This window comes from Sebastes umbrosus, chromosome 15, assembly GCF_015220745.1.
Source record: "Sebastes umbrosus isolate fSebUmb1 chromosome 15, fSebUmb1.pri, whole genome shotgun sequence".
NCBI classification, from domain to species: domain Eukaryota; kingdom Metazoa; phylum Chordata; class Actinopteri; order Perciformes; family Sebastidae; genus Sebastes; species Sebastes umbrosus.
In genome coordinates this window covers 25,340,563-25,352,956 of record NC_051283.1, presented here as the reverse complement: position 1 = coordinate 25,352,956, position 12,394 = coordinate 25,340,563, and the positions used below count along the sequence as shown (strand labels likewise).

The window sequence follows — 12,394 nt, the reverse complement described above, 5'->3', positions numbered from 1 at the left end:
AGTCATAGTCAAGTCAGCACACTGACACACTGACAGCTGTTGTTGCCTGTTGGGCTGCAGTTTGCCATGTTATGATTTGAGCATATTTTTTATGCTAAATGCAGTACCTGTGAGGGTTTCACATCTGAATTTTGCCTAGGGCACCAAAAGGGTTAGAGCCGCCCCAGCTTGTGTATATATATATGTACATTTCCTCTGTGTATGTGTGTAGCTACGACAATGACAGACAGAGCAACAAGGGACCTTTTAAGTGTAGTCTATGTGTTGCAATGATGCAAACCCTTGAAACAGCATCTCCATGTTTCTGTTCATCTCGCTCCCCTAACGTGTGAAGGAGCACAAACAAACCAGTTAGAATAGCTCGATGATATTTGCCCGGTGCAGAATTCTATGAACACGTCTCCTGACTTCAAGTAGCATCGAATCAATAGTCCCCTGAGAAAGGAAGCGATTTCCATTATAGAAATTGTCTCGAGTCAATTTGCGGACGAGGTGTGAAAAGAAAAGAGTGTAAGATGTTAAACTATCAATTATGCTGATTAAATTCTGCTGTGTTGCTGCAGATGTTAAGTTGGCTTGTCAATGTTTCTATTTATTCATGTCAGAGGATTTGGGGACACTGACACAGATATATAAGGTTTTCCCCATCCCATTGATATTTTTTTATTTTTGGTTTAGAGTTAATTTATTCTGATGTAGTACTGCATGTATGATAACAGATCCATATCTTCTTTAAAACCACTATTTGTGAAAGTTTGTATGTCATTATAGCATCATTGTTTGTAGAAGAATGAGACAATCCTGGTGACAATTTGTGCAGCACGTGTTGCTTTCAGCCCATTTGTCTCCGTTTCTAAAGAGAGATCAGACATGTAAGACCAAGTGCTTCTCATTAAGTGGTTTCTGGTATTTGTCTTGTATCATTGTATTTGGTATATTGTCTTTTATGTGTTGTATTGAGTGGTCTAAGGATCGTTAAACTATAGCTTCTGTTGTATATAGATGCTGTAGTATCTGGCATTGGTCTTGTCCCTTTAATAATGACCATTACACATAAATAAGTTCCCAGGTCAAGACCCTGAGGGGAAGCGGTCTGTGACTGCATCCTTTTTGATATTATCACCGGGAGGTACCAAAGGCAAAACTTTTATGTATTTCCGCACATAATAGCTTTAAATTCTGATTATTTACATTTTCGTCAATATCAGAATCAGCTTTGTTTTGCCAAGAACATACAGTAAATACATGGAATTCGATTTGGTTTTATGAAGCTCTCTCATTGTACTTACACAGAATAGAAATGACAGCTGGGAACAATAATGACCAACAATAAAACAAGAATACAATAATATACTATATACAAGTCAAGTGTTCTGGAAGTTTTAAATAATACAAATAGTGCAAATAAATAAATACTGGATGGATATACACGGACTGGATGATCATGTACGGTATGTACATGTGAAGATGTGTATATACTGTACAGCGAGTAGGATTTATATTGATGACATGTACATATTACAAAAAAATTTGCATTTAAAACCGTAAGTTATAATAATAATAACAATAATAATATAAAATATTAATAACTACAATTAAATTCACATATACTGTATAATTACAGAAATTATCAACTGATCATTATTGAAAATCTGCGTTTTGCTAAATTAAAACAATATTTAGGATCAATATGTGTTTTGATTTTTGGTGGTGGTGAGATCACCAAATCCGTCAGGATTGAATGATGGTGGTAATTACCCTCTAAACTGGTTTGCCAACTGCCAACAAACGAAGAAGGAGAAGATGAAGGCGGAGGAGGAGGAAGAGGAGGAGGAGAAGGAGGAGGAGGAGGAGGAGGAGGAGAAGAACAAGAAGAAGAAAGAGGAGGAGGAGGAGGAGGAGGAGGAGAAGAAGAACAAGAAGAAGAAAGAGGAGGAGGAGGAGGAGGAGGAGGAGAAGAAGAACAAGAAGAAGAAAGAGGAGGAGGAGGAGAAGAACAAGAAGAAGAAGAAGTTAATATAGTCATATGTCCCTGTCACTCTCCTGCTCCACACTCCTCTCCAGTAGGTGGCGGTAATGCACCTCTGAGCTGGTTTGCTAACCATCATTAAACACCAAAGAAGAAGAAGTAATTGGACGACCTACCTGCGCGCGCTCTGCCCGTTAACCCAATACGTCACCGGAGTCTTCAACCAACGAGCTGCTAGCTTTGACAGCTGTGAGTACTAACAATAGTTAATGTTCATTGTTTACCTTAATTAACATATGTTTATGTTAATAATGATCATTTTGGGGGGGAGTGGCTTCAGTGATATTAACCTAGCGACTTTCTAGCTAATTTAGGGACGTTGAGCTAACGTACTGACGTTGAGCTAACGTAATGACGTTGAGCTAACTACTGACGTTGAGCTAACTACTGACGTTGAGCTAACGTGCTGACGTCGAGTTAACGTTCTGACGTTGAGTTAACGTTCTGACGTTGAGCTGACGTAATGACGTTGAGCTAATGTCAGAAAGTTATTTTCAATTAAGGACCACTTAATTGAAATATCCTACTGGCACTAAACTGAGGAGCACCTATTTGAACCAAGATACTGAGGACATTAAACAAGTGCAGCACTTTGTGAACTGAGGAATATAACACTTTACACTTACTTTACACTATACATCCTATATACCGCTTCATAGAGTTTTTTTTTTATTATTATTTTTTTTTAAATTTATTTATTTATTTTATTATTTTCTTTCTTTTCCTCATAACAAAATAAAATAAAATGAAATATGGATAAAAAATGGAGTGAAAAAATAAATTAAAGAAAGAAAAAAAATAAATAAAGAAAAATAGAAAAATAAAGAAATAAAGAAATAAAGAAAACTTAAAAAAAGCCAACATAACTGGGCAAGATTTTTTTTTCCTTCCTTTTCCTCAGAAAATACAATAAAATGAAACATGGATAAAAAAAGAATGGAGAGAAAAAATAAATTAAAGAAATAAAAAAATAAATAAAAAAATAAATAAATAAAGAAAGAAAACTTAAAAAAGCCAACATAACTGGGCAAGATTTTTTAATTGTTTTTATTTTCTTCCTTTTCCTCATAAAAAAATAAAATAAAATGAAATATGGATAAAAAATGGAGAGAAAAAATAAATTAAAGAAAGAAAAAAAAGAAAGAAAAATAAATAAAAAAAAATAAAAAATAAACAAACAGACAAATAAATAAATAAATAAATAAGACTTTAAAAAAAGCCAACATAACTGGGCAAGATCGATATCATGTGACTGTGTGTGCTTGAGAGGGTTGGAGGTGGAAAACACCTGGCTGGCTGGTGGTGGATATCTAGCAGGTTGCAGCTCCTCCAATAGGTCGAACCCTCCAGTACTCTCGTTCTCCTCGTCCCACTTCATTGCTCCCTGCCGGTGTCAATCTCTCCGGTAAAACCCTCCCCCCGAGATATCAAATAGGTCCGCGTGGCTCCCGACATCCCGCACTATCTGCCCAGACAGACGGCTCCAGCTCGCTCCATCCACAACACACTCTGTCCAGTGCGTCTCTGCTGCGGTGCGGTGCGGTGCGGAGCGTTGCGGTGCGCAGGGCTTGGAGAGAGATGACAAGAGCCCCGCGGAACTGGACAGACAAAACATGGATCTCCGTAAAACGCTGGTTTCGGTGCTTTGGATATTAATGCTGAACATAGAAGAAGACTGTCACGCAGAAGAAGGTATGTTATTTAATTGTTGTTGTGCTGCAGCAGGCTGTGTGTTGATCGACAGACAGATAGAGGAGATAGTTTGGCTGTTTGTCCTGTGATAAAAAGCAGGTGCATTTTTTTTTCCCCACTGATGAAAGCACGAATAGTAGAGGAGTTAAAACAGTCTTTTTAAATGGCAGTTTTTAAAAAAACAACCTGCACATGTTGGAGAGAAAATCCTGATTGTGGAGAGACGCGTCTAAAAAAAAGCTGACAGATTTGTGCTCAGTGAAGTCGAAGCATTTTCCCCACAAATCACCCCATCATACTGAACAAATACTGCTTATTTAGTCACATTTTTGTCACTCAATTTGCTTGTAAAACAAACTATATAAAGGTGACACTTTTGTACAATAGCTTATCAAAAAACCTGCACAAATGATTATTTACAGCATTCACTCCAGCAGTGTGAACTAAAGGAGTTATTTAATGATTTAGTCCTAAAGACAAGTATTATTCTTCCATCTCTGTTGCCACACAGTAGAACCACTGTCTGCTCCACTATCCAGTTTCTGATTTATTCACAAAGGAAAAGTCAGTTTCCTTCAGGCAACCGGTTCTCCTTATAATAAGAAACAAAATCCCCGGTCTGTTGTCACAACGATTTGAATAAGTGTGGTGTGCTTTTTGTCACGGCATCTTTTTTCTTTGTGCAACTGGTCTCTTTGTCTTTTCATACTCCGCCAGTCACTGATGCTGTGGCACGGACGACAGGACGCATTAGAGGCTGATGCCTCGCTGCTTTATAATCCCCCTGCATGCAACTCTCCTCCGTTTTTCCAGCTCAGTTCTCTAATAAAACAGCAGCTTTATAGCTCTCAAGTTACTTTCTTTTGTCTTTCCATTAAGTATCATTATCAAAGCAGTACTTCAGAAGGACAGTGTACGATCCAGAGGCTTTTTTTTATCAAGATTAAATGCTGATGATGTGATTTGGGTTGCTGGCTTGTTTAATTGCCCCCCATGCATCTGCACTGAAGTGTGTCAGAGAGTGAGGGAGCTACTGCCGTGGTCCGTGGCAGACTGGCTGATTGCCACAGATAAATACTTTCTGCACTCGGAAGTTAGCCGTAAATCTGTGTAACTTGTATCAAACTAAAGCACAGCAGATCCAATTGAATGTGTGTGTGTTTCTGTCCGGCCGGCTCAGGTGAAGCCGAGGAAGTGTTCCTAATCAGTGCTGAGATTGTGGAGTGGAAAAAGAACATAATGGCTTCAGACCCCCGGGCTCTTTTCTAAAGAGGGGGCTTTTATTGGCGAGGTATAGCTGAGTGGATTTTAGATACACACACACGCATGTAGGTGCATGCCAACACACTTATCATCAGCCAAACACATACAGTCACCTATATGCACTCCAGAAAAGTACATTTGGCACACTTCACAGCCATACATCATTGACACACATTAATGCACCACACGCAACTCAAAGGATCAAATGCACACACTCGCTCGCTCTCGCACGCGAGCCTTCTCATGAAACATACACACTTTGCATGCCGTAACATTCCTTGCATGCAGATTCACTCGCACATGAGCGCTCGCACACACACACATTTTGCACTCTTTTCATTTTGCACACACTCTCAGATGCAACACGCGCGGATTCATTGCCAGATTGATTCGGTTCCCTGGAATGCTGGGTAGCCGGATTTTGGATGCTAGCTTTTGTTTAATTGATGTTGTGACAGCGATTAATTGCTGTGAAAGCAATGTGCTCCTGAAGGCTGGTATTGGCAGCCATTCTTCTTCTGTTCCTGCGGATTTGGGAGATAGAGAGAAACACTGGAGAGAAGAATTCCTCCTCTTTATTTTAAATTCTCTGCCATTAAATCCATATTAAATGAGGCAATTTACCTGCCTGTCTGTGTGGGTTCTGTTAGAGCGCGGAATGCCGTGGGAGCTGTGTTTTAACAAAGGAAGTGTGTGCATAAGTCTTCCCTGCATTGGGATTCTTTTAAAACCTCCTTTTATATTATATTACAGTATTTTTGTGGCTCTTTGATCACTACTCATGAAATTTCCTTTTTTGCAGACTGCCCTTGTTTGTGTTTTAATCCTTTTAGTAGTTTTTAATCAGAGTTTTAAATGTCCCTTTGCTCTTATTTCATGTGCCAACAGCGTTTTTCCTGTGTTGCATCTATGAGACGGCATTATTATGTTGTAGTTATTCTTTCTGCCTTCCTGTTTTTCTTTGTTCTTCCCACTGTCCTCCTCTCATATGTCATCTTCTCCTCCTCCTCCTCTCCTCTACCTGCCTCCCGCATCCCGAGCTGACTTAGCAAACACTAATACGAGCCGGGGCCGCTCCGTACAGACACGGCCGAATCTCCCCGCCATCCCACGCCGGCACCTCACACACAGTCAATCCAGCCACTCCCCCCTCCCTTCAGGCCGCTTTTTCTCATTCCCCCACGCCTCACCGCTAACACACCTTGGCATCTCATCGGGATCTCATTTACTTCCCCTCTCCTCCCTCTCTCCCTCCCTCCCTCCATCCCTCCGCATCCATCCATTCTGCAGCAAGCCGAGAGAGCGAGAGAGGGCACGGGCTAGGTACAGAACAATAGAGGTAGAGTGATGGGGAGCAGCATAGTGATGGAGAGCGAGAGAGTCACGGCGTAACCTGTGGGATCATCCTGTGTGTGCGGCTGTAGTTTGGTTTGATGCCTTGTCGTGTCAGAATAGCCGGGGTTGACTTGACGGCACTGTGTTCTCGGCAGGTATTCAGCCCATTGTTTACCTGCAGCCGCTGCTCTCATGTCGTGTGTAATTTCAAATTTACAGCTGACATGATGCTTTGTGTTTGGGAGAAAGTCACAGTATCTGTACTGTTAAACATATCAGAATGTCTATCTGACACTGACAATGTGATTGGTCCTCCATGTCTACAAGTCAGCCGCTCACAGCTCAATCCTGAGAAATAAATGTACCTTTAGGTTTCTTTCAGCGTCTATCTCGTCTTAAAGGTTAAAGGCGCTGTGAAGGACTCCACTGACGATCTTCAGTGGCAGTGCAGGAAGTCCTTTATGTAGCAAAGCGAAAAGTAAAAGTTTTAGGTTGGTGGAAGGGTACGCAACTTTTACGCCAGAGACTGCAGCTTTAATTCCGTCTCAACGTACCCATTGACCCGGTGTGTGTGTGTGTGTGTATGTGTGTGTAAAGAGTGGCTGTGTGCGTTTCAGCATATAACTGACCTCAGAACTTTTATTTTTCTCCGGTTTCTTTCCTTTTCCTCCTATCTCTGCATGTTTATGATGCAGAATAATAAGGTCTTGGTATGAACAAAAATGTTTTTGTTCAAGCTGGAACATTTTCAACTCGCTCAGTCGCTTCTTCACCTCAATTTTGCGCTGCCCAGGAGGATTTTGCTTCCGCTTGAGTCTTTTCATCGACATTGTATGCAAGCCTCCACCTCTAAAATCTGCGTCGTGTTCGGTCCGACCCTTCAGAGCTACAAGTAATGTTGGCTTTTTTTTCTTTTCTTTTTTTTTCTAGCCACCGCAATCTTTCCGTGAGCATAACACAAGGCGTTTTGGTTGTCTAACCTTAATCATGTCTTAGCCACAGTTAGGCTTAATTTGGGGTTGTGCAAAATCATTCTGGCATGTAAGTTGCTGCAATTTCAAAAATCCTGAAATTCCTTTTTTGGCTGGACCGCAGAGCACCATCCCTACAAACGCAAAAGTATGATACTGAGTGAGTGATGAAGTCACACGATTGGTCGGCCGAGCGTTGGAGTTTCTTTATTGGCAGTTGCTCTTTCAAAATGAAAAGACGAGAATAGTCCGTTATGCAAATGAGCCCATCCAGCGCGACACGTCCGGCTCAGTCCGCCATGTTGTTTCCTGTTAGAAACGGCATTCCACAATCGGGTACGTCAGCGCTGGAACGGCCAGTTGAGTGGAGCAGCGTGTCCCCTAGTGTCCTCGCCAGACCTGGTGGACATGCAGCGCTGGGTTTAACATTATTAACATGACCTCTGACTATTTGTATAACAATTTAGCCACAAATTCACAGACTGACCATACACGGTCCAGCCATATACTCGGTTTTGACCGAGTCTTGCTTTTCATTTTAAAGTGAGGCAGGATTAATCTGTAGATTGAAATTTAAAGGTTTAACTCATCTGTCCTACTGTTCTTATTATTTCTATAACTCCAGTAATATGCCATCTATTTTAAAACCAAAGCCTTGATATATCTGTTCACTGTTAACTCGAACACAACATAATTAAATTGACTGCTCATCATTAAACTCCACTCATACATCATATGATTACTGAATCAGTAATACTGGAAATTAGTACTTAGCAGTAGCAATCTGACTAATATTGGGTTTACCAGCAGTTGCCAGACTGGCAGAGTAGCAGCACTCCACCCTCCCAGGCATCAATTGGGACTAATTGTGTGTGATTGATGCAGGCTCATTTCTGCTCCGCTGCCACCGCCGGGCCCGATGCGCCGGTCCATCTTCGGCTGGCAAAGGACAGCCTTGGACCTGTGCGCGTTGGATCGGACGACTGCGACCTCCGCGAGTACGAAAGGTCAGAGTGATTTGCGAAGATTGGCAGGCGTGGCGCCCGCGACATTCTCTTGTCGAGGCCTCGGGGACGCTGTCAATTTTCAAGAGGAGGGCGAAGTCGGGAGGAAGGGTAGAGAGATGAATGAATGTAGGGAGGGACAGGGGGGGGAGAGAGGAGTTTCATCCAAAAAAAATGATGCATTACAAGCAGAAAAAGGGAGAAGAGGTGTGTCAGGTCGACGGGGGGAGGAAAGAGGGAGGCTGGATTAAAGCGAGGAACGGTGGATGAGGGAGTGACAGAAATGAAATTGGAGGGGAGTAAAGGCATGTGGGAGGGAACAGCGGGTGATGGGGGAATTGTAAGCTGCCACCACCGCTTTGTTCCACAGCCACTTGTATGTTACATGTAATCAAACAGACCAAGGGTACCTGTAACAAGTCAATGCAGGAGCTCAGCCAGATCCATATTTACCTCCCACTCTGCCTGAACACATTGACTGAGGCTGATTAGATAAATTGTGTGTTAGAGAGAGTGTATGCGTGTCTATTGGATCCCAATAGGGTCACCTGATTTCTTTTGTTCAGGACGTTACTACAGCATCGGAGGCTATTCTGCTGGATCGGCAAGAATGAGCCATCGGAAAGGGTGGGAGGGATGTTGGAGAGAAGGAGAAAGAGCAGTCTTTGTGTGTGTGTGCACATGTGGGAGGAAAGATGCTGGTTTAGCAGGTGTTTCAGCCATATTGGACAGTGAGGAAGGGGCTCCATGCAGCTGCCTATGATTGATGAAAGAACTGCGGACGGACTGCGCATTAGGATAGTCATTTTATTGATGAGTCTATACTGAAATCTTCAGCTGCCGTCTGCGTGGATGTGTTCTTCACGTACTTGTGCACATTTTGCTTGCATCCCATGTTTCTATCTAAGAATATGGAAGACATTTTCTACACCTTTTGTCCTTTTTGTATTTATTTTGAAGAGCATCCCTACAATGTGCCGCTTTGGGGAAGAGTTAAATCAGTGTAAACAAGCTGTAGTCTGCTCAAAGTGTCCTAACCAACTTGTTGTTGTTCTGGTGAATTATATGAAAATGAATGAAGCGTTATTAATTTGTGCGGGTGATAATTAAATGATCGCAGCAACAAAAGCAATTCAGCGCAGAAGAGGAAGACGAAAATATATGTAGGCTCAAATCAAGAGTGGCAGGGTGAGAGAGAGAGGAATTGAAATAACATTGAAAAAGTAAGATAATGCTCACAACACAAAATTAATATAATTTTTAAATTAAAAATGTCAAACATTCACTTCTCAAATATGAAGATTTACTGCTCTTTTCTGCTTTATATCGTTGTAAATTGAATATCTTTCGGTTTTTGAGAAATCACCTTGAGCAGCTTCATATATTTTCTAGATTAAACAATTAACTGATTAATCAAATACTAAGGGATAATGGAAATGTTAGTTTCAGCACTAAAGTGGAAACAATTGCAGTTGTTGATTGCCAGCGTGTTCATTATGTCAAGTGGGGTTTACTTATTAGAGATTTTAAACACACTGTACACGCTCACAATTAATCAATATAATTAGGGCCACGGCTATTTTCATCATTAATTAATCTGACAATTATTTTTTCTGTTAGTCGTTTGGTCTAATGGTTCAGCTTACCAAGCTTTTACCATGTTACTTAAGGTATTTAGGTATCCAGTATATGGCAATCATGACGTCTCAACCCCCTTTTTTATAGCATCAAATAACTAATTAAAACCAAACTTCTCAGAAAAATGAACACTTGAACATACATCAGTATGATAAGAACTACCTAAAATGACAGAAACCATCTTTGGGAAAAAATTATTTGACCTGTACTTTGACTTTTTAGTTTGGCCCATGTCCCATCCACTAACATGGAGAGGGCGGGATTTATGAGCTATACTGCAGCCAGCCACCAGGGGGCGATTGAGATGTTTTTGCTTCACTTTTGGGGAGCTGTCATGTCGTCCATCTTTATATACAGTCTATGGTATTTACGTGTAGTTTAGAGGCGGCAACCTCTAGTGGCCGTAGTAATTATGTCGTGAGCAAAGGAGGAAGTCAAGTGACGGTTGTATAAAGAGCGACAAAGTCCGCGTACGGAGGAGGTCGGGGTGGACGGATGGGTCAAACAAACACAGGACTTTGACCCAGGAGTCGCTGTTCATGTCTCGTGTCAATCCAAAAGTCAACGTTGAGTTATTTTAAACTATTAATTTACGCAATTTACATAACATAGGTTAAGTTATGTACGTAAAAAACATACTTATTTTAACCCAAGCGATCTTTTCCTAAACTTAACCAAGTAGTTTTGTTGCCTAAACCTAACCAAACTGCGACCGTTTTGTTAACCACGTGTTTAAAACTGGACGTGTTGATATCTCGCCAACGGTAGGGCCGCTAATTTAGGAAACGCTCCTTTGGGTTGTATTAGAGGGTAAGAAACAAACAACCTATGTGGTCGTATGGGTTAGCGGACTTGTTGGTATTTGTGAAAAGTAGAGGAAAGAAGTCTAAAAGCCCAAAATGAGGCATCAACCAGAGCTGCTTTAGCAAATGCACTTGTGCTTTCATGCCAGCGCCTTATGTAAACATCCCAAGGGCCTGCTCTCTAAAGGTTCTTCAAAGGTTATATGCAAAAAGAGTCCAATAAATATTACTGGAAAAAAATGTCATTACTCCCACCACCCACACCATCAGCATCCCGGAGTTAAGACATGTTATTGCCTGATTTTTACACGGATGCCTCAAACACATTATTCATCTTTGCTGCTTTTGTTGGGATGCTAATGGATTAGAGGAGTTTTTGTTGGCAAGCTTTTCAGTCCTGAGGTGTCTGAAGTTGATAAAGTCATTGGTGTGTATTTGTGCGGAGCTGGAGCTGTGCTCTTGGCAGAAATTTCTGCTCAGGGTGTTTTGCATCGAGAGTAAACACTAACTGCATTAATGCGAGGCTTGATGTGGGTGGGCATGTTGGGGATTGAACTGACAACTCGGCGGAGCTCAGTCGGCCTACCACCCTCACACTCCCTGCATTTCATTTCCTTGTTTTCCGATGGTGAAAACAAAATCTCCCACTCATTTAGACTTAAGTTTGAAAAACAGATTCATGAGGATAGACTTTTTGAGCCAAGCGGGACTTCAAGCTCGTAGGATGTACAGGAGCTACTGGCCAAATACACTGGCAATATGATAAACACCTGGAAACTCCAAGTACCTTTTTAAGGCTCTATTTGGAAAATGCAGCTCTCCTCATCCCTCTTCATTTTGCCAGTTTTTCTTATTTCTTTGTTCACCTGATCCTGGATCTTGTTATTGCAAATTTCAAGTACTGAATGACCCTACGTGACTCCAAAGTGGACTCAAATTTGCCTCGCCGTTGTGCAGTTTTGACCAGGCACGCTCTGACGCTTCAGTTTCTTTTGAATCACGAACCGGCTTTGAGGATTTTGTGCGGAAAATGCTGGGAAAGGAAATGTAACCTTTGTGTGTGTGTATAAAGGCAGTGCTCTACAAGAGGTTAAATGTGTTGCCCTCCCTTTCAGATGTTGGCTTAGAGACCATCAGCTTCAATTGAGCCTGGTTTAGGCAGTCCCATCACACTGTCATGGAGGTCCTGGAATGTACAAAAAGACTAACACACACACAATTTTAGTTACCCGTGCTTCTTTAAAGAATAACAGGCTTTGTCTTTTGGTAAAGCAAAGTGTGAATCCTGAATTCTGGTGAAGTGGAAACACCTTTTTGTAATTGCAAAGAAATTCTTGTTGTACTATTGCCGCTGGAAGACCTTTTCACTTTAAAGGTGCAATGCGTAAGATCTGGCTATAATTTTAGTTTAAAACATTAAAAAACTGAGCTTACTTTATCAACAGAATGTGAAGAGGTTACAGTGTTGACGTTATGTTAAAGACATCTATGTATTGTGTCGCAGAGATATCTACTGTAATGAGCATGCTAACCAGCTAGCCCCGGCCCGTCATGTCTTGTAATACCACTTTGTACCTCGAGAGGCGATAGTGAGTCACTGTAGTATCCAGTCTGCCTTGGATGAATTTTGACTCTAAATTTAGATTGTAAGTAGTAGAG

The 12,394-nt window shown here is 41.4% G+C and overlaps 1 protein-coding gene across 2 annotated transcripts in view; it reads left to right on the top strand.

Moving 5' to 3' along the window:
- Positions 1-3,191: 3,191 nt before the first annotated feature.
- LOC119503019 (ephrin type-A receptor 7-like) overlaps positions 3,192-12,394 on the top strand; it is a 184,901-nt gene continuing 175,698 nt past the window's right edge. For both annotated transcript variants that reach the window (XM_037794439.1, XM_037794440.1), the window contains exon 1: positions 3,192-3,721. In XM_037794439.1, the coding sequence (XP_037650367.1) occupies positions 3,643-3,721 (79 nt within the window). In that variant the 5' untranslated portion in view covers positions 3,192-3,642. The remainder of the gene's footprint in view (positions 3,722-12,394) is intronic.